At 47.2% G+C, this 22,765-nt stretch overlaps 1 protein-coding gene across 2 annotated transcripts in view; it reads left to right on the forward strand.

The window, feature by feature from the left end:
- Positions 1–21,661, forward strand: part of PRR14 (proline rich 14) — a 49,071-nt gene extending 27,410 nt beyond the window's left edge. For both annotated transcript variants that reach the window (XM_077273585.1, XM_077273584.1), the window contains 6 exons: positions 1,181–1,239; positions 1,327–2,011; positions 2,195–2,288; positions 2,364–2,479; positions 21,199–21,270; positions 21,358–21,661. In XM_077273585.1, coding sequence (XP_077129700.1) covers positions 1,181–1,239; positions 1,327–2,011; positions 2,195–2,288; positions 2,364–2,479; positions 21,199–21,270; positions 21,358–21,619 — 1,288 coding nt within the window. In that variant the 3' untranslated portion in view covers positions 21,620–21,661. The remainder of the gene's footprint in view (positions 1–1,180; positions 1,240–1,326; positions 2,012–2,194; positions 2,289–2,363; positions 2,480–21,198; positions 21,271–21,357) is intronic.
- The last annotated feature ends 1,104 nt before the right edge of the window (positions 21,662–22,765 follow it).

Raw genomic sequence — 22,765 nt, forward strand, 5'->3', positions numbered from 1 at the left:
GATTATAAAAATCAGCAGACTTACCGTGTTCTGTTAAGGAGGTGATCAGTCTCCTGGTTCGGGGTATTCAATGCGTCCAGCCATTCCACTCGCCGGTCCTCACGGTTCAGGGCTCTTCCTCTGCTGGCCCCACGTTGGGCGGCCAAATATTGGGGTTGAACAATTTAATATAATGTTCAATTCTCTAGTTGCCTACTCCTGGCCTAATGGATATTGATCATGTGCACTAAAGAAATACACCAGACACAGTCAGCTGTAACTCTCCTTGATCAATGTGTGGCTCAGCTCCAAGAAGGGAAGTTTATTAGTGAAAACACAATGTTATATATCTCCTGTAAGGGGGCTCGGTTAGCTCTAAAATGGGAGTAATCGGATGTATTCCATTGGTTAGTGGGTTGGGCATGAGCAAGTCCATGGGCGGATCCATGAGGTCATCAGGGTGGGTTGTCCGTGAGGTCATCAGGGTGGGCGTCGCTGTGGGTGGATCCATGAGGTCATCAGGGTGGGCGTCATCTTGGATACCAGACCACACGGCATGCTGAAACAGGAAATGGCGGCCATCTTCAGTGTCTTCATTGTTCATCTTGGATACCAGAGCACACGGCTCTGCTACAGGAGATGGCAGCCATCTTCAGTGTCTTACTTTGTCTGAGGAAAACTTATGTAAGGTTAAACAATACATGTTATAGGTTGCTTCTCTCAATTATCTTATGTGTTGAGGTTAATTAAGTATTTGATCTTATGGCTCTCCTCAACAGAGGGACGGGCAGGGGCGTGTGTGTATAGGGTGTGTATGTGAGACTCTGGAGGGACGGGCAGGGGCGTGTGTGTATGGGGTGTATATATGACACACTGGAGGGACGGGCAGGGGCGTGTGTGTACAGGGTGTATATGTGAGACACTGGAGGGGCGGGCAGGGGCGTGTGTGTATAGGGTGTGTATGTGAGACACTGGAGGGACGGGCAGGGGCGTGTGTATAGGGTGTATATGTGAGACCCCGGAGGGGCGGGCAGGGGCGTGTGTGTATAGGGTGTGTATGTGAGACACTGGAGGGACGGGCAGGGGCGTGTGTATAGGGTGTATATGTGAGACCCCGGAGGGGTTGGCAGGGGCGTCGTGTGATTTGGCAGGGATGTTGCACGGCTGTGATGTTGGGTGTGACCTTGCTCTTCTTTTCCAGCACAGGTGTCTGGTCCGTACCCAGCAGACTGAGCCCCACAACCTTCGGTGACGATCCAGGTAAGAATGGTGGCTCGGATTGTCAGTTGTGTGGTTAGTGAGGCGCCACTTGTGGTATTACATGCACGGCCATGCTTCTTTCTGCAGATCTCACAGAGTCTTCTACTATTCTGCCCATCTGCCCGGATGGCCCGTCTCACGCCTGCCCCACTTTAAAGCCAGCGCCTAAGGAGGAGGTGGGCTGGGGCCTGGTTCCACTGTTCCACAGTGTGCGCTCCAAGTTAGAGAGCTTTGCTGAAATCTTTCTCACTCCAGTAAAGAGTCGAAAAGACGCCCCAAGCTTGGAGAATGGCAGCCATACTGGTGCCGCAGATCATCTGGAGAATTCCACCTCTGGGGAGGTGTCCCGAGGCCCTGACCTGCCGTCTGCCCTGTCCCCTGCGCACTCCAGGGTAAAGACAGAGTGTAGCCTTAATGACATCTCTTCTGCATCGTCACATGGAGACGACACGACACACAACCGTCCGTCCCAACCACAGAGAACCCCTCCCGATCCCATGCCGCCATCCACATTGTGTCGCCCTCCCCTACAGCGCTTCTTGTCCTGTCCATTACCACCTCCTGCAAAGCTGAAGCGAAGGCAGAGCCTTGATACGATGGACTGTACCATGGAGCCATGTGCCTGCAGGAGGAGAAGACACAGCCTGGGATCACTCGAAGAGTGCCACTCATTGATTCCTTTCTCCTTGTCCTGCCTTCGTAAGGAGAATCATCCCTCTGTCCTGAGGCTGGCGCTGTGCCCGCCGGGTGATGTGCGGAGCTCTGTACATAGGTAAGAGGCTGCGGGATGGGTGGTCAGTCTTCAGGCGATTGTCTGCATGTGTGGTAGCCATCCAGTGCAGAGGCCATGGCTTGCTTACCCCTTTCTAGCTGCTCCTTCATCACTCACCCACAGCCAGTTCACTCCTTGTCTCCCTCTTTCATTCCCTCTGTTGTGTCTTGGTTCCATCCACAGTGAGGGGTCTCCTACGGGCCGTTACCTGGACAAGGATAGAGTGCAGGGCCTCAGTGAGGCTGAGCACCAGGTAACCGCAGATTCTGCCTTCAAGGTGAGAATTGGCTCGAATCACAGAGGCGAGGAAGTGTCAGGCGAGACTGTACAAACCTCATTTCATCTTTTCCAGAGTCCAGAAAATCGATCTCCTTCTAAAGAGAACAAAGTGTCTAACATCCAGATAAGGAAGCGGACGCAGCGACCGGAGGAGAAGCTGACGCCGCTGGGTCTCCCAAAACGAGTCCGGTAGGGGCTGACAGTTCAGTTTAATATCCTTTGAGTGCACTAGCACGCCCTCAATGCTCGCTCGAGGGTATGTGTGTGCTTTGTGTGTGTGTTTTGTGTGTGCTCGCTCGAGGGTGTGTGTGCTCGCTCGAGGGTGTGTGTGTGCTCGCTCGAGGGTGTGTGTGTGCTCGCTCGAGGGTGTGTGTGTGCTCGCTCGAGGGTGTGTGTGTGCTCGCTCGAGGGTATGTGTGTGCTCGCTCGAGGGTATGTGTGTGCTCGCTCGAGGGTATGTGTGTGCTCGCTCGAGGGTATGTGTGTGCTCGCTCGAGGGTATGTGTGTGCTCGCTCGAGGGTATGTGTGTGCTCGCTCGAGGGTATGTGTGTGCTCGCTCGAGGGTATGTGTGTGCTCGCTCGAGGGTATGTGTGTGCTCGCTCGAGGGTATGTGTGTGCTCGCTCGAGGGTATGTGTGTGCTCGCTCGAGGGTATGTGTGTGTGTGTGGTCATTCGAGGGTGTGTGTGTGCTCGCTCGAGGGTATGTGTGTGTGCTCGCTCGAGGGTATGTGTGTGTGCTCGCTCGAGGGTATGTGTGTGCTCGCTCGAGGGTATGTGTGTGTGCTCGCTCGAGGGTATGTGTGTGTGCTCGCTCGAGGGTATGTGTGTGTGCTCGCTCGAGGGTGTGTGTGTGCTCGCTCGAGGGGGTGTGTGTGTGTGTGGTCATTCGAGGGTGTGTGTGTGTGCTCGCTCGAGGGTATGTGTGTGTGCTCGCTCGAGGGTGTGTGTGTGCTCGCTCGAGGGGGTGTGTGTGTGTGTGTGTGCTCGCTCGAGGGTATGTGTGTGTGCTCGCTCGAGGGTATGTGTGTGTGCTCGCTCGAGGGTATGTATGTGTGCTCGCTCGAGGGTGTGTGTGTGCTCGCTCGAGGGTGTGTGTGTGCTCGCTCGAGGGTGTGTGTGTGCTCGCTCGAGGGGGTGTGTGTGTGTGTGTGGTCATTCGAGGGTGTGTGTGTGCTCGCTCGAGGGTGTGTGTGTGCTCGCTCGAGGGTGTGTGTGTGTGCTCGCTCGAGGGTGTGTGTGTGTGCTCGCTCGAGGGTGTGTGTGTGTGCTCGCTCGAGGGTGTGTGTGTGTGCTCGCTCGAGGATGTGTGTGTGTGTGCTCGCTCGAGGATGTGTGTGTGTGCTCGCTCGAGGGTGTGTGTGTGTGCTCGCTCGAGGGTGTGTGTGTGTGCTCGCTCGAGGGTGTGTGTGTGTGCTCGCTCGAGGGTGTGTGCTCGCTCGAGGGTGTGTGTGTGTGGTCATTCGAGGGTGTGTGTGTGCTCGCTCGAGGGTGTGTGTGCTCGCCCGCGTATCTGCGCTCGTGTATGTACATTCTCATGTTTGTGTTTGCTCAGTCTAGTATGTGTATTCTAGCATACATGTGCTCGCTTGTGTAAGTAAACACTTGTGTGTATGCGCGTTCTCATGTCTGTTCATTTGTATGTACACTCTTGTTGTGTATGCATGCTCATTTGTTTGTGTACTCGTCTGTCTGCAGTTTGTGTGTATGTGTGCTTGCTTGTGTATGCATGTACACACTCGTGTATGTGTGTTCTTGTCACGTGTGACACAGGGAGGTCATGCAGATCCCACCACTGTCACTAGTTTGTCAAGGGGATGCACTCTGCTGCCTCCAATTGTCAAGACAATTATGCAGCTGACTGATGTGTGATGGGCGAGGCCGCGGCAGCTTCCACTACTAGGCCGGTTATTGGGGAAGTCACAGTGAGCGTATACACCTCCGACTCCCACACATGGAATATATAGAGACACACACATACACCTCGGTACTGTCACTGCCAACTCCACAATAACAAAAAGCTACTGGCTGCCACCACCATTGATTTATACTGACCGTTTGGACGCCGGTTATAGCTAGCGTATGGCTTCAGTGTGGTTTACAGAGCAAGAGGAACAGCGCTTTTAACCCCTTGGTGACTGGGCCAAATTTTTGATATCTGACCAGTGTCCATTTGTGTTAATAACTCTGGAATGCTTCCAACAAATCCCGGTGATTTAGAGATTCTTTTTTACCCTTCGCCACGACAGCACCCCACATGAGAGAGAGGGATCCGCCCATAGGAACAGGAAACCTACAGAATAAAAGGAGGCGGTCCCCTCTCCTCCTTAGTTTAGGTTTCCTGTTTCTATGGGGAACCCGAAGTACCTACAGTCAGAAGGATTCCTGGGGCCATGCACCCGCCTGCGTCGGTCTCCGTGGGAACGGCAGGGGCTGCGGTACCAGAGGCAGCGTCGGGGGAGCCACTGTTTGCAGCCTCCCCCCTCGTCTGATCGTCGCCATGGTCCGGGTTCGGTGCCGCTGGTCCGCCCGGCTCCATGAGGACGCGCGCGCTCAGCGGCCGGCTTCTTATCCAGCAGCCGCCGCATGGTAAGGAGGAGCGGCGCGTCTAACCCGGAAGCCGCTGGAGCACTTCCGGGTTGGGTCCGGGGAGGCAGGAGATTCGGCGCCAGATTTAAAAGTGCAGCGCTAGCGTCGGCCGGTGTGTGTAAGTATGGCTTCACCGGCCGATGTAGCGCACTTGTCTGCAAAAGAGCAGTCTCCCAGTAAGGAGACAAGCGCCAGGAGCAGCACCAGAAGTGGAGATCGATCCCAGGAAAAGCGATCTGCCACCAAACAGAAAAATCTTTCAGCTAAGAATCCGCCTCCAGAACCGGTACCTGTCAGCTTCACTGGGTGAGTTTTAAAAGAGTCTCTTCCCATATGCTGATATATGTTCCTCCTATATCCCCTTCCTCTAGACTAAGAAAAGGACACATAAAACCAAACACAGAGAATGTGCCTTATGTTTGCAACCCCTCCCGGACTCATATACTAAGAGGTTATGTGCAGAGTGCATCGTATTGACCTTACGGCAAGAAAACGTAATGACCCCGTCTGACGTTAGAGCCATAATTCGTGAAGAGATGCAAGGTCTGGCCCATACAAGTAGCACCAGTACCCGTCAGCCTAGCAGGTCCCGATCTCCAGTAAGCTCGGAGTCAGAGGTAGTACAAAAATCCTCTGATGAAGAGGAGTCCCAGCCAAGTTCATCGGAATATGAAGGAGGGCTTTGTCTACCAAATAGTGGTGTAGACAATTTAATTAAAGCCGTCAGGAGCACAATGGGGTGCCCAGATGAGAAGGGAAAGAAGTCAGCGCAGGACATCATGTTCGCGGGGTTAGGACAAAGAAAACGAAGGTCCTTCCCCGCCATACCCACAATTAAGGAGCTGGTTAAAAAAGAGTGGGAAAAACAACATACAAGAGGATTCTTGCCATCCTCTGCTAAAAGACGCTACCCCTTCAGTGACGAAGAACTTAATTCCTGGCAAAAGATACCAAAAGTTGATGCGGCAGTGGCTTCAACTTCTAAACAGTCGGTCTTGCCTGTGGAGGACTCAGGGACTCTAACTGATCCGTTAGACCGAAAAGCAGAAGCCTTACTTAAGAGGTCATGGGAGGCTAATACGGGGGCATTCAGACCAGCCATATCTAGCACCTGTACTGCAAGGTCACTGCTAGTATGGACAGAGCAGCTGGAGGAACAAATTAAGAGTGGAGCTTCGAGAAATACAATTCTGTCGAAAATCCCTCTAATGAAAGATGCAGTAGCATTTCTAGCCGATGCGTCGGTGGATTCGCTACGCCTAACAGCCAGGTCAGCCGGCCCAGTGAACACAGCCCGGCGAGCACTCTGGTTGAAAAATTGGAAAGGGGACGCACAGGCCAAGGCAAAACTTTGTGCGATCCCCTGCCAGGGTGAGTTCCTATTTGGGAAAACTCTGGACGAGCTCTTAAATAAGGCAGGAGAGCGGAAGAAAGGCTTCCCTAACCAGTACCTTCCCTCTTACAGGAGAGCTTTCAGGAGGCGCCCCTTCACCAGGAACAAACCTACTGAACAAAGGGAGCGCTGCGAAGCAAAGGATCCAAAACAAAGAGGTGCTCTGTTTTCCGGATCCTATAACCAAAAACGTAATAAGTACCGTTAATTATGAAGTGGGCGGTAGATTGAAATATTTCTTTGATAAATGGAAGTCGATAACATCTAGTCCTTGGATTCTGGACATTATTGGAAACGGATTGAGATTAGAATTTGATAGGATCCCTTGGGATTCTTTTATTGTAACATCTCCAAGAGGTCAACAACAACAAGAAGCTCTGGAATCAGAGATCCTATCGCTTCTATCTAAAAAAGTATTGATAGAGGTTCCCCGAGATCAAGAAGGGAGGGGGTTCTATTCCCCTTTATTCTTGATCAATAAACCAGATGGTTCATTCAGAACCATCATAAACCTCAAAAAACGAAATTCCTTTTTACGTAACCATACTTTCAAAATGGAATCCATTAGTTCTACCATCAAGCTTTTGTTTCCTAGGTGTGTCATGGCCGGGATAGACCTAAAAGATGCTTACTATCACCTTCCTATACATGCCGAACACCAGCAGTATCTAAGAGTAGCGGTCATCCTGAAGGGACAGGTTCGTCACTTCCAATACGTAGCAATGCCATTTGGGCTTTCTATGGCCCCCCGCATTTTTACAAAAGTGATGTTAGAGGTAATGGCTCATCTACGCCAACGGGACACTTTAATAATACCCTACCTGGATGACTTTTTAGTGATAGGAAATTCTGTGGCTCAATGTAAATTGCGGTTGTCTAACACAATCTCATCCCTGCAGGACTTGGGTTGGATTATCAACTTCGAAAAGTCCAGACTGAATCCAGACACTACTCAAATGTTTCTAGGGCTCCAGCTAGACTCCGTAAGTCAAAAAAGCTTCCTCCCGCATTCAAAGAAAATGACTATACAGTCAAAGGTGTCAGAAGCAATAAAAAACCCCTACATGACACTGAGAAAGGCTATGTCCTTACTAGGATCATTGTCCTCATGTATCCCGGCTGTACCATGGGCTCAATTCCATACCCGCCAATTACAGTACGAAGTACTGTCAGCCCAGGGACGGAAAGGACACCTAGAGAGTAAACTAACTCTCTCTAGAGATGTCATAGAATCTCTATCCTGGTGGCTGGATATGGGACACCTTTCAGGGGGCATACCTTGGATAGTAGATCCATCCAAAATAATTACTACAGACGCCAGCCCTACGGGATGGGGTGCACATATGGAAGATGACATAGTCCAGGATACCTGGAATCAGTCAGAATCATCATGTTCGTCAAATTGGAAAGAATTAACAGCAGTAGGAAAAGCCTTAAATTATTTTCTTCCACAGATTCAAGGAGCAGATGTAAGAGTCTTCTCAGACAACTCCACCACAGTGGCCTATGTAAACCGTCAGGGCGGTACACGGTCAGGAAGTCTGATGACCATCGCAGGGGAGATCTTCCAGTTTGCAGAGACTCATCTTACATCCCTAACAGCCCTACACATCAGAGGAGTAGAAAATACCAAAGCGGACTACCTCAGTCGAAACAGGCTGCGCCAGGGAGAATGGTCCTTAAACAGAACCGTGTTCAGACTAATAACAAGAGCATGGGGAGTGCCTCAGATAGATCTATTTGCCACAAGAGGCAACAGGCAAGTAGAAAGATTCGCTTCCCTGAACTCCATGGATCATCCAGACATGCTGGACTCCCTACATCATCCTTGGGACTTCAGACTGGCTTACGCCTTTCCTCCAATGTCTCTAATTCCGCTAGTGATCAGGAAGATCAGGAGGGAACGTGCAAGGGTGATCCTCATTGCACCCTTCTGGCCAAGGAGGCCGTGGTTCTCCTGCCTCCAAAGCATGTGTCTATGCGATCCATGGATTCTTCCATTGGACAGGGAACTACTGTTCCAGGGGCCGTTTTTCCACCCGCAAGTGAAAGGGCTTCACTTGACGGCGTGGAACTTGAGCGGCAGTTACTAAGCTCAAGGGGTTTTTCAGAACAGCTAGTAAAAACCCTGCTACTAAGTAGAAAAAGATCTACCACCCTGATATATAGCAGGGTTTGGAAAAAATTCTTAGAATTTCATACAGTACCATTCACTAATCAGGTTCCGATAACACCTATTCTAGAGTTCCTACAAAAAGGTAGAGAATTAGGATTATCAGTGAACACCTTAAGAGTCCAGATATCCGCGTTAGGAGCCCTATATGGTTATAATATAGCCGCTGATAGATGGGTCTCCAGATTCATTAAGTCTTGTGAACGAAGTAACCCGGTACATATTCCCCGTCTACCTCCGTGGGATTTAAATCTAGTGCTAGAAGCCTTAACCAGCTCCCCATTTGAGCCTCTAGATTCTATACCTCTAAATGTCCTCACATATAAAGTAGCCCTCTTGGTAGCCCTGACCTCAGCCAGACGTGTTAGCGACATCCAGGCCCTATCAGTAGACCCACCCTTCTTACTGATATTCCATGATCGAATAGTCCTAAAACCAGACCCCTCTTACCTCCCTAAGGTAGCATCCACCTACCACAGGTCACAGGAAATATTTCTCCCTTCCTTTTTTGATTCTCCTGTAACCCCTGAACAACATAAGTTCCACACCTTAGATGTCAGAAGAGCCATCCTGACTTATATAGAAAGGTGTCAAACATGGAGGGAGAGTAGGGCTCTGTTTATCTCCTTTCAGGGCCACAAGAAAGGACATGGGGTCACGAGAGCTACCATATCTCGATGGATCAGAGATGCTATCTGCTTGGCCTATACATCAAAAGGCGAGATTCCTCCAGTGGGTATTAAAGCGCACTCAACACGAGCCATGGCTTCCTCCTGGGCGGAACAAGCGGATGTCCCGATCCATCTAATATGTAAGGCCGCAACTTGGTCTACACCTTCTACCTTTTACAACCATTATAGACTTGATCTATCTTCATCTTCTGATTTGACCTTTGGTAGAGCTGTGCTTAGTACAGTAATCCCACCCGAGTAATGACTCTCTGAAAGTCTCTCATGTGGGGTGCTGTCGTGGCGAAGGGTAAAAAGCCGGATTACTCACCGGTAATGCTCTTTTAATGAGTCCACGACAGCACCCATTTACAACCCTCCCTGATTACGCACAGCCCTTTCTTTAATTCACAAATAATGGTTGTATAGAGTTTTTAAGATATTTTGCTGAATAAGAATTAATACTAAAGCTTTTGCGGTTCCCTTTTTATACTCTGTAAACTAAACTGAGGAGGAGAGGGGACCGCCTCCTTTTATTCTGTAGGTTTCCTGTTCCTATGGGCGGATCCCTCTCTCATGTGGGTGCTGTCGTGGACTCATTAAAAGAGCATTACCGGTGAGTAATCCGGCTTTTTCATGGCACACTATAACGTATCAAGCCGAATATTTTGTTGGGCTGAAAAACATCTTCTCTCCCTGACAGCAGTCCATTTAAAAGGGTCCTCCAACCGCCAGGCAGATTTCCTGAGTCACCAGGACATACATCCAGGAGAATGGAGCCAGGGAATCTTCCAGATGCTGGTAGCAAGATGGGGTCTGCCAGAGATCGACTTACTCTCCTCAGCCAAAAATACACAGGTCGAAACCTATTTCTCCCTGAACCCGAAGGGACAAGTCCAGGGGAGTAGATGCCTTCGCCCAGCAGTGGAGCTTCCAGTTAGCCCATGCGTTTCCTCCAATTACGATGCTGGCAAGGACTCTTCAGAAGATCCGAGAGATCAGGTACCAACCATCCTAGTGGCTCCAATGTGGCCAACAAGGAGCTGGTTCAACATTCTCGTCAATCTCCAGATGGTCCAGTTCAGTTACCACTGAGAACCGACCTTCTCTCGCTGTTCCGGACTGACCTGGTTGGAGTAGTGATATTGCAACCACTAGGGGCAGCACCGGGCAGGTAACATAGTCTGGAATCTCCAAGGAGTCGATACACAGGAGCAGTAGTGTCTTTTGAAGGAATAAGCAGGAATCGTAGTCAAGGAAGCCGGGGTCGTTTACCAGGAGCAGTAGTGTCATTTGAAGGAATAGCAGGTGAAAGGAAGCTTGACTAAAGGCAGGTAGCTCAATAGTCACACAAGGACCTGAGAGCAAGGCCAGGGGTAAATAGGGTGTGCAATCAGAATGAGCCAATCAGGAACTCGGAGTGGTAACCAACAGGAAACTCAGGGAGGCGACATCAGCAACAACAACATAGGTTTAAGTATTTGGATAAACACGGAACTGTCCAGGGAGCTGAATAGCTCAGAAGGAAGAGCTGCCGACTGGTGCACAGGAGCTGTTAGGTTAGAATCCTGACACTCGCAGGGACCTCTGCGTCATCCGGATCCTCAAAAGCTGAAATTTGCTGCTTGGTTACGGAAGCACAGGTATTGCGTGCAAAGGGCCTCTCGGACAAAGTAATTTCCACATTACAAAAGTCCAGGAAACCAGTCAGCAATGCCATTTAGAACAGTGTGAACATTTGTTTTTTTTTTTATCCTGGTGCATTCCTAACGTACTAGATCCATTCCGCCCTAATATTTCGCAAATACTGGACTTCCTACAGAGGGGGCTAGAGTTAGACCTCAAGCCTAGCACCTTGAGGCTATGTGCACACGTTCAGGTTTTCTTGCAGAAAATTCCTGAGAAAAACCTGAAATTTTCTGCAAGAAATCTGCGTGCGTTTTTTGCCTCGTTTTTGGTGCGTTTTTTTCCGGATATTTCCCAATGCATTTTATAGTGGGAAATGCGAAAAAAAAAAAAAAAAATTAATGAACATGCTGTGTTTTTTACCGCAATGCGTTTTTTTCGCGGGAAAAAACACATCATGTGCACAAAAATTGCGGAATTCATTCTAAATGATGGGACGCATATTGTATGCTGTATTTTCAGCAACGTGTGCACACAGCCTGAAGGTTCAGGTCTCAGCCCTGAGCTCTGTATTCGATCAGGACTTGGCCAACCATCGCTGGATTAAAAGGTTCATGGTGTCAGACTACATCTCAGGATTCAGAAATCATGTAAAAAAAAAGTGGTGTAAATAAACCAAATGACAAATGGAATGTATTAAAAGAATATTTTTATTAAAGATAATTAAGATAAATACCAAAAACAAACAATATATATATATATATATATATATATATATATATATATATATATATATATATACATACATACATACATACATACATACATACATACATACATACATACATACATACATACATACATACATACATACACACACACACACACACACACACACACACACACACACACACACACACACACACACACACACACACACATATACATACATACATACATACATACATACACACACACATATATATATATATATATATATATATATATATATATATATATATATATATTAGATATAGATATTGTTTGTTTTTGGTATTTATCTTAATTATCTTTAATAAAAATATTCTTTTAATACATTCCATTTGTAATTTGGTTTATTTACACCTTTTTTTTATGACTTCTATATTTCTGGTGTAGAACCTATCTTTGTCCTTTATTGCTCCTTGTGGAGTTTCACCTCTATATTTCACATGATGTTTTTCTTTGCCTCCATCTCAGGATTCCAGTTCTCCCCTCCTGGGATCTAAACTTAGTCATCAAGGGCCTCACCCAACCCCCGTTTGATCCTCTATCCTCCTGTACCCCTCAGCTTATTTCGTTCAAAGCCCCTATAACTACGGCGAGACGAATAGGGGAATTACAGGCATTGTCTTTAAGAGAAAGTTACTTAATCAGAGACGATTGTATAGTTCTCCATCTTCATCCATCTTTTCTGGTCAAGTTGGTGTCCGATTTCCACCGTTTACAAAACCTCATCCTCCCCTCCTTTTGCCAGAATCCAACAAATGCAAAGGAGGAGGAATTCCATTTTCTCGTCCTACGATGTTGCACTACCTGCAGCAAACCAAATCATGGAGGGTTGCCAAGAATGTATTTGTTCATCCATCGGGATGAAATAAAGAAAAGAAGGTGGCGAAGAGTATCATCGCAGTTTGGATAAATAGAGCCATATCTGAAGCATATCTAGCCCAGACTATGACACCTCCCTCTGGGGTCAGGGCTCCTTCTACAAGGTCTACCTCGGCCTCCTGGGCTGAAGGAGCTGGCGCATCCACCGAGCAGATTGGCAGGGCCACTACGTGGTCTTCTCTTCATACTTTTACCAGACACTATAGATTGGACTTGTTGTCCAATAGGGATTTAGGTAGCTTTTGGCCGCAAATTTCTTCAGGCCGTTGTCCGCCCTAGTGGAGAATTGGATGGTATTCCTCCTATGCTGCCGTGGAAGGTGACTCTAGAAAACAGAATTAGTCTTACCGGTGATTCGGTGTCTAGGAGCCTTCCACGACAGCACTATTACCCCCCTATGTCCCGTGGAGTATTCCTGGGGATCTAGAGGTAACTGGTGCTATGGTGTTAGGAGGTGGGAGCTTCTTCTAACCTCTTTGTGCTTCCTGTCCCCCATTAGGGCGTGGAGACAACCTCCTATGCTGTCGTGGAAGGTTCCTAGCAGCCGAGTTACCGGTAAGACTAATTCTATCCTTAGGGACCTGTTCAGTTTTGAAGTGACTTTGTAGCTCCTATATATTGAAAACCCCCAAAAGTGATACCATTTTAAAAACTTCACCCCTCAACGTATTCAAAATTGCTTTAAGGTAGTTAATTAACCCGTCAGGTGCTTTTCCCGAATTAATGCAAAATGTCATAACAGGAATGAAGAAATGTGTCTTTACTGTCTAATTGCTGATCACTTCTGAACAGGTCACTATAGCCAACAGACTCTAAGGCCGTTATTTGGCAGGGAATTGCCATCGCAAACATCCGGACCAAACGAACAACAATATTGTTGCCCTTCTCTAGGATCAGAGAGAAATTCCTCCTTCCACATAAAGATCATTATAAATATTTACATATGACATTTTCTACGGGGAAAAAAGATATAATATTTTCACAACCCCCCAAATTATACGCAATGCTCCTCGCCCCAGCGTGGCAGATGAGAGCGCTGTCCGTAGGCTACAACCATATGCTGGAGCAGACCTCCCCCTCTCTGGACTCGTATCTTCACAAATGGGAGAGGGATCTACAATGCGGGATGACCCCGGGTCAATGGTGGACGTCCTTCTCAATGATAGGGACACACTGTAGGTGCACCAGTCACCCGGAGAACTCCAGAAAGCTGCTGTACAGGTGGCACTTCACACCATGCGGATTGTCTAAGATGTGCGCTGGAGGTGCGGAGACGCCAAGATGCAGATATGATGCATGCCTGGTGGGACTGCCATAAAGTAAAGCAGCTCTGGGGGCAATCTCACATTTAGTGTCTCAAATTAGCGGCATCCCAATAAAAATTGGGAAAGAACAGACTCTTCTGGCCATTGACCTGCACGAGTTCAGGATGGTGATTGCACACATCCCCATGGCTACTAGAATAAAGATAGCAGTATATTGGAAAACCCCCCCAATGTCCGTCATTGACGGAGATTGTGGCATTGGTGAATGACCATTGCTTATCAGAGACGATAACTGCTTCATCCTCCAATAATACAACATCACATCTCAGGAGATGGGACAGCTGGCCATCATTCACACTACACACTGGGGTCCTAGAGAGGTAATAGAGCCATTCATAGTAATACATAGCTAGTAATACATGGATATAATAATCTGTTCTCATCACCCCTTCCCTTTTGCCTTCTTTTTCCCATAATATTCAGTTATGTTCAAATACTATTGTATTCAGCCAATAAATGATTGAGGAATTTTTTTTTTGCAACAATATACAATGACAGAAGGCTTAATGAATATGACTTTATTTAAAGTAAATAAAAAGTTTATGGTTAAAAAATAAGACCACTAAGAACATCTGTTACTGCTACTCGACTCCTTTTCTTTGGCAGCCGCACAGCAGTATGCCTTGTAGATGAGGTGCAGGAAGAGCATGTTCTACAGTGGCTGACAAACGCGGCCTCAAGTGGCCTTTCTTCCTCTTCTTCCACCTTGACGTCACACGCAGTATAATCCTCGGATGTAGTACCCCAATCACCCTTGTTTCCCTTCCCCGGCAAAACTTTCCAAAAGCCCAACTGACTGTGGGGAACCTCAGAAGGACCATTCTGAAATGCTACTCTCACATTGTATTCCATGGGCATCAGAGGTCTACTCCGAAGAATCACAGAATCCAGAGGAGGAAAGCATCTGCCACAATATTCTCATTTTTTTCATGTTGGAGCCGGGGCCGGAAGAAGTAAGGTCCAAGCAGAATCCAGACCCTTGTCACTAGACGATAACCACCAAGGGTGGAGGTGATCCTGATGTGACTCAGATATCTGAGGCTCACGTGGACTGTACCGTGCTGTCAGGGCAGAAAGAGGAGGAGGGTGACTCTCAGGATGAGGAGTGTGAGAATAAAAGGTTGACAATGATGTTGTAGATCCCACTTGGTGTGAACCCAGAGGTACTCATTGGAGTAGCTCAGCAGAGGAAGTGGAGGAGGAGGAAGATGAGGAGGTTACGTTGTGGCTTCCCACACAGACACAAAGTGATGCAACTACGACACGCACTGAATCCTCAGCCCCAACTCTGCCTGTGGCCAGCATCAGTCTCGAGTGTGCAGTTTGCAGGGATGGAAAAGGTTGCCTAGCCTGAGCGTTTTTTGTGACCGCAAAGGATGATCCAACTCACGTTCTGTCAAATTTGAAAAAAAAACTCTGTAGAGGCAAAATTTGCAATAGTTTGACAACTACATGCATGAACTGTTACATGCGCTTTTAACATGCCTTAGTGTGGGAATCTCACTGCCCTAAAATGCTTACAACCGGCCATCCCATTAACACCATCTGTTGCTTTTTCCTCCTCTGTCACCATTCCAAATCTTCACACACATGTCTCCGGCCACAGTAACTACAATTGTTAACCCAGCACAGTTGGGGAGATTGAGAGCCCGTCAGCTGTTATGGAAGTGGAGATGACTGCTGCTTTCGTGTTATCTATCACACCACAAGTTTCTCCATCCACCATAATATCGCCACCTGCACCTCTCTCACCGTCCAGCAGTTTGCCCAGTTCACCGTACTCCTCCCTCTCTCAGCACAGCAGCCAGCCCTCGGTCCCGCAGTTGTGGTCACGTAAAAGAATGTTTCCTCCTACACATGCCAAAGCTAAGAGCTTGAACTCCACCCTCTCCAATCTGTTGGCCACGGGAATGCTGCCTTTCCGCCTACAGTTTCCGAAAGTTGATGGCCATCACAGTCCCTCAGTACCAGTTGCTCCGTCACCAATACTTCTCTAAGAAAACTGTGCGTGCGCTACACCAGCATGTTGCTGACATCACCCTTTCCCTGAAAAAATCTTATGTCTGCCAGTGTGCATTTCACCACAGACACATGGCCAAGGGCGTTACATCTCGCTGACAGGGCACGGGGTGACTCTGGTGGCTGTGGGAGCAGGCACTGCTCCACAAGTCTGGGAATCCCCAAGGCTTGCAGGACAAACCTCTACTTTTAACACTTCCTCCACTGCTTCTTCATCCTCTATCTTCTCTAGGGCCTCCACCTGCGCCCTCAACCTCTGCCTTAACGAGACACGCATTCCTACAGTGTAGAGCAAATCCACCACCACCTCAGTACTGTACAACCAGGGCTCACCGCAATCAGTGTTCAAATTGACTGCGATCTCCAAGGCATATAATACAGCTGAAGAGTTGTGGACAGGTATCCAGGCCGAGTTAGAGCAATGACTGTCTCCACTAAACCTGGAGCCAAGGAAGGCCGTGTGCGATAACGGTGCAAACCTGGTGGCGGCCCTATGCCCGTGGCAACCTCACACACGTACCTTGCGTGGCTCACGTCCTCAGACTGGTAGTACAGGAATTTCTACACAACCATCCTTGATGCTCTGCTGCAGAAAGCACGGTTGCTGTGTGCTCACTTCTGCCGATCGCACGCCACAGGTCATCGACTTGTATCGCTACAGAGGTTTTTCGGCCTACCGGTTAACTGTTTGATATGCAATGTGCCGACACGGTGAAATTCCACTCTACACATGTGGCAGCAGCGATGAGCCCTGGTGCAGTATGTCCTTTTGCATTGCCTGGGCCATCGTAGTACGGACGTGATGCATATCACGCTGCGTGAGTGGGCACAGGTGAAGGACCTCTGCTCCCTTCTGTGCAGTTTTGGAATGGCTACCAAGATGGTTAGTGCTGACGACGCCGTCATCAGCATCACCATTCTGGTCATCTATATGATATATACTGCGTGAGGAGGTGGTGGTCCCAGAGGAAGCGTTGGAAGCTGAGGAGGATGTGGAAGGGATAACAATATCTCAAATATCCGGACTATCGTCGCACAGGCGGGTGCCATGGGAGGGTGGCTTACAGCGATCAATGGGGGGTCATGGTACCTGACAAACTGTTAGTGAAGATGCAGGATCCGAGGAACAAATTGAAGAGGATGGAGTGATGGACGTGCAACAGTCAGGAGATGAGCAGGATAATGACATGGTCTCTGTTTTCCGTGGTTTGACAGAGGACGCAACCTTGAGTGCTACCCTCCACCAACACAGCATGTACTTGGACCTCATGGAAGCGCCTTACACATGAGCGCCTTCTTGCTGCACTATCTTCAATACGATGCCTGTATTCTTAGGATTGGAAGTTGTGCTGACTACTGGATTACCACCGTTAGATCCACTGTACAAGAGCAAATTTAGCCAGTAGCCAGATACGCCCCTCCCCCCTAGAAATCGATGCGTTCATGCTGTAGTATCGAAATACAATAAAAATACCAATACAATAACAAAAAAGAATGCCTGGCTGCCACCACCAATAATTTATACAGGCCGATTGGAAGCCCCTAACAGTTAGCATATGGCTTCAGAGGAGCGGTTTACAGAGCAAGAGGAACAGAGATATTACATTTATATACAGCTCTGGCAAAAATGAAGAGACCACTGCAAAATGTTCAGTTTGTCTGATTTTTCTCTTTATAGGTATATATTTTTGAGTAAAATGTAAATTATTCTTTTATTCTATAAACTTCTGACAACATGCCTCCGAAGTTCCAAACAATAAATTTTGTGTTTTCTGAAAATGAGATATGGTCTAATTAACAAAAAAAGGCATTGCTTGCAGACCTCAAATAATGCAAAGAAAACAAGTTCATAATCATTTAGAAACAACAATACTAATGTTTTACCTCAGGAAGAGTTCAGAAATCAATATTGTGTGGAATACCCATGACTGTTAATCCCAGCTTTCCTGCGTCTTGGCAGCTTTCCTCCAGTCTCTTACACTGCTCCTGGGTGACCTTATGCCGCTCCTGGTACAATAATGTCCAGCAGTTCTTCTGTGTGTGATGGCTTGTGACTATCCATCTTCCTCCTGATTACATTCCAGAGGTTTTCAGTGGGGTTCAGGTCTGGAGATTGGGCGGCCATGACAGGGATTTGATGTGGTGGTCCTTCATCCACACCTTGATTGACCTAGCTGTGTGGCATGGTGCACTCTCCTGCTGGAAAAACCAGTCCTCAGAGTTGGGGGACATTGCCTGAGCAGAAGGAACAAACTGTTTTTCCAGGGTCACCTTGTATGCGGCTTGATTCAAACGTCCTTCACAAAGATTAACCTGCCCAATTCCAGCCATGGGGTGACATGTTCTTATGCATTTTATTTTTTATCTGACAGTGTACGTACACTCGTGTGTGCGTACACTTGTGTGTATGCACATTCTCTCTCGTGTGTGTACTTTCTTGTGTGTGTGTACTGTCGTGTGTGTGTGTGTACACTTTGTATGCACATACTCTCTCGTGTGTGTGTGTACTCTCGTGTGTGTGTGTACACTCGTGTGTGTGTGTGTATACTTTGTGTGTACTTTCTCTGTGTGTGTGTACGCTCATGTGAGTGTGTGTACTTTGTATGCATATACTCTCGTGTGTGTACTTGTGTGTGTACTCGTGTGTGTACACTTTGTATGAACATACTGTCTTGTGTGTGTGCTTACACTTGTGTGTATGTACATACTCTCTCGTGTGTGTACACTTTGTATGCACATACACTCTCGTGTGTGTGTGTGCGTATACTTGTGTGTATGTACATACTCTCTCGTGTTCGTACACTTTGTATTCACATACTCTCTCGTGTGTGTACTTTCTTCTGTGTGTACTCGTGTGTGTGTGTGTACACTTTGTACATATTCTCACGTGTGTGTACTTGTGTATGTACTGTTGTGTGTGTGTGTACACTTTGTATGCACATACTCTCGTGTGTACTTGTGTGTGTACTCTCTCGTGTGTACACTTTGTATGTACATACACTCGTGTGTGCATACACTTGTGTATGCACATACTCTCGTGTATGTGTACACGTGTGTGTGTACACTTTGTATGCACATACTCATGTGTGTACTCTCGTGTGTGTACACTTTGTACATACTCTCTCGTGTGTGTACTTTCTTGTGTGTACTCTCTCGTGTACACTTTGTATGCACATACACTCGTGTGTGTACTTTCTCGTGTGTGTACTCTTGTGTGTGTGTGTACACTCGTGTGTGTACACTTTGTACATACTCTCACGTGTGTGTACTTGTGTGTATGTACTGTTGTGTGTGTACACTCGTGTGTGTGTGTGTGTGTACACTTTGTATGCACATACTCTCGTGTGTACGTTCTTGTGTGTGTGTACTCTCGTGTGTGTGTGTGTACACTTTGTATGTACATACTCTCGTGTGTGTGTACTTTCTTCTGTGTACTCTCTCGTGTGTGTGTACACTTTGCACATACACTCGTGTGTACTTGTGTGTACTCTCCTCTGTGTACACTTTGTATGCACATACTCTCTTGTGTGTGTACTCTCGTGTGTGTACTTTCTTCTGTGTACATACTCTCTCGTGTTCGTACACTTTGTATTCACATACTCTCGTGTGTGTGCGTACACTTGTGTGTATGTACATACACTCGTGTGTGTGTGTACTTGTATGTGTACTCTCGTGTGTGTGTACACTTTGTATGTACATACTCTCGTGTGTGTGCGTACACTTGTGTGTATGTACATACACTCGTGTGTGTGTGTACTTGTATGTGTACTCTCGTGTGTGTGTACACTTTGTATGTACATACTCTCGTGTGTGTACTTTCTTGTGTACTCATGTGTGTGCGTACACTTGTGTGTATGTACATACACTCGTGTGTGTACACTTTGTATGCACATACTCGCTCGTGTGTGCTTTCTTCTGTGTGTACTCGTGTGTGTGTGTACACTTTGTACATATTCTCACGTGTGTGTACTTGTGTATGTACTGTTGTGTGTGTACTCTCTCGTGTGTACACTCTGTATGTACATACTCTCGTGTGTGCGTACACTTGTGTATGCACATACTCGTGTATGTGTACACGTGTGTGTGTGTACACTTTGTATGCACATACTCTCGTGTGTACTTTCTCGTGTGTGTGTACTCTCTTGTGTGTGTACACTTTGTACATACTCTCTCGTGTGTACTTTCTTGTGTGTACTCTCTCGTGTGTACACTTTGTATGCACATACACTCGTGTGTACTTTCTCGTGTGTGTGTACTCTCATGTGTGTGTACACTTGTCTGTGTGTACACTTTGTACATACTCTCACGTGTGTGTACACTCGTGTGTCTGTACACTTTGTATGCACATACTCTCGTGTGTACGTTCTTGTGTGTGTGTACTCTCGTGTGTGTGTGTACACTTTGTATGCACATACACTCGTGTGTACTTTCTCGTGTGTGTACACTCGTGTGTGTGTGTACACTCGTGTGTGTGTGTACACTCGTGTGTGTGTGTACACTTTGTACATACTCTCACGTGTGTGTACTTTCTTGTGTGTATGTACTGTCGTGTGTGTGTGTACACTCGTGTGTGTGTGTACACTTTGTATGCACATACTCTCGTGTGTACGTTCTTGTGTGTGTACTCTCGTGTGTGTACACTTTGTATGCACATACTCTCGTGTGTACGTTCTTGTGTGTGTACATACTCTCTCGTGTGTGTGTGTACACTTTGTATGCACATACACTCGTGTGTACTCTCTCGTGTGTACTCTCTCCTCTGTGTACACTTTGTATGCACATACTCTCTTGTGTGTACCCTCGTGTGTGTACTTCTGTGTATATACTCTCGTGTGTGTGTGTACACTTTGTATGCACATACTCTCGTGTGTGTACTTTGTTGTGTGTGTGTACTCTCTCGTGTGTGTGTATACACGTGTGTGTGTGTACACTTTGTATGCACATACTCGTGTGTGTACTCTCTGTGTGTGTGTGTACACTTTGTATGCACATACTCTCGTGTGTACGTTCTCGTGTGTGTACACTTTGTATGTACATACTCTCTCGTGTGTGTACTTTCTTCTGTGTACTCTCGTGTGTGTGTGTGTGTGTGTGTGTGTGTGTGTGTACACTTTGCACATACTCTCTTGTGTGTACCCTCGTGTGTATACTCTCTCGTGTGTGTGTACACTTTGTATGCACATACTCTCGTGTGTGTACTTTGTTGTGTGTGTACTCTCTCGTGTGTGTGTGTGTGTATACACGTGTGTGTGTGTACACTTTGTATGCACATACTCTCGTGTGTGTACTTTGTTGTGTGTACTCTCTCGTGTGTGTGTGTGTGTGTATACACGTGTGTGTACACTTTGTATGCACATACTCTCGTGTGTGTACTTTCTTGTGTGTGTGTGTACTCTGTCGTGTGTGCGTGCTCTCTCGCCCCTACTTCCATTGTGTTTTTGTACATAACGTGACTTCTGTCTCCAGGTTGCAGAAGGAGGACTTCAGCCTGGAGGAGATTTACACCAATAAGAACTACCACACGCCCACAGAGAAGAGGTCGGTGTTGCTCGGCTGCTCTGGGCCGTTGTAGCCAGCAGATACTGGACGGTGACTTGTGAAACTCGCTTATTTTTTCATTTACAGAAAATTTGAGACAATATTTGAGGAGCCTATGATGAGGGACGGCGCCCTGATCTTCACTAGTCAGCGACCACTACGGCGGATCATGATATTTAAAGATCGCACCTCTGCTCCTCGCAAGCGGAAGAGGAAGGGTAAAGTGGTGGGCCGCACCCGGAGACATCCAGCCACCAGCACAAGCGACAACGTCAACTACGAACTGTTACTGCAGCACAAGCTCAGGCAACTGGAGGCTGCACTGCAAGAAGAGCCGTCCGATCCATGAGCTCCGTCCTCACATGTAACCCCAATAAATGATGTAAGCGAATGTCTGGTGTCCTGTACCCAAAGCCACGAGTCAATGGTGCCCAGGACTGGCACCTCTATAACCACTGCATGTAAGGAAAGCGTCTGATCACACCACATCAGTACAGCAGAATAGTGAGTGCAGCTCTGGGGTATAATACAGGATGTAACTTAGGATCAGTAATGTAATGTATGTACACAGTGACTGCTCCAGCAGAATAGTGAGTGCAGCTCTGGGGTATAATACAGGAGGTAACTTAGGATCAGTAATGTAATGTATGTACACAGTGACTGCACCAGCAGAATAGTGAGCGCAGCTCTGGAGTATAATACAGGATGTAACTTAGGATCAGTAATGTAATGTATGTACACAGTGACTGCACCAGCAGAATAGTGAGTGCAGCTCTGGGGTATAGTACAGGATGTAACTCAGGATCAGTAATGTAATGTATGTACACAGTGACTGCTCCAGCAGAATAGTGAGTGCAGCTCTGGGGTATAATACAGGATGTAACTTAGGATCAGTAATGTAATGTATGTACACAGTGACTGCACCAGCAGAATAGTGAGTGCAGCTCTGGGGTATAATACAGGATGTAACTTAGGATCAGTAATGTAATGTATGTACACAGTGACTGCACCAGCAGAATAGTGAGTGCAGCTCTGGGGTATAATACAGGATGTAACTCAGGATCAGTAATGTAATGTATGTACACAGTGACTGCACCAGCAGAATAGTGAGTGCAGCTCTGGAGTATAATACAGGATGTAACTTAGGATCAGTAATGTAATGTATGTACACAGTGACTGCACCAGCAGAATAGTGAGTGCAGCTCTGGGGTATAATACAGGATGTAACTCAGGATCAGTAATGTAATGTATGTACACAGTGACTGCACCAGCAGAATAGTGAGTGCAGCTCTGGGGTATAGTACAGGATGTAACTCAGGATCAGTAATGTAATGTATGTACACAGTGACTGCTCCAGCAGAATAGTGAGTGCAGCTCTGGGGTATAATACAGGATGTAACTTAGGATCAGTAATGTAATGTATGTACACAGTGACTGCACCAGCAGAATAGTGAGTGCAGCTCTGGGGTATAATACAGGATGTAACTTAGGATCA

The sequence above is a fragment of the Ranitomeya variabilis genome, chromosome 7 (genome assembly GCF_051348905.1).
Source record: "Ranitomeya variabilis isolate aRanVar5 chromosome 7, aRanVar5.hap1, whole genome shotgun sequence".
Classification (NCBI taxonomy): domain Eukaryota; kingdom Metazoa; phylum Chordata; class Amphibia; order Anura; family Dendrobatidae; genus Ranitomeya; species Ranitomeya variabilis.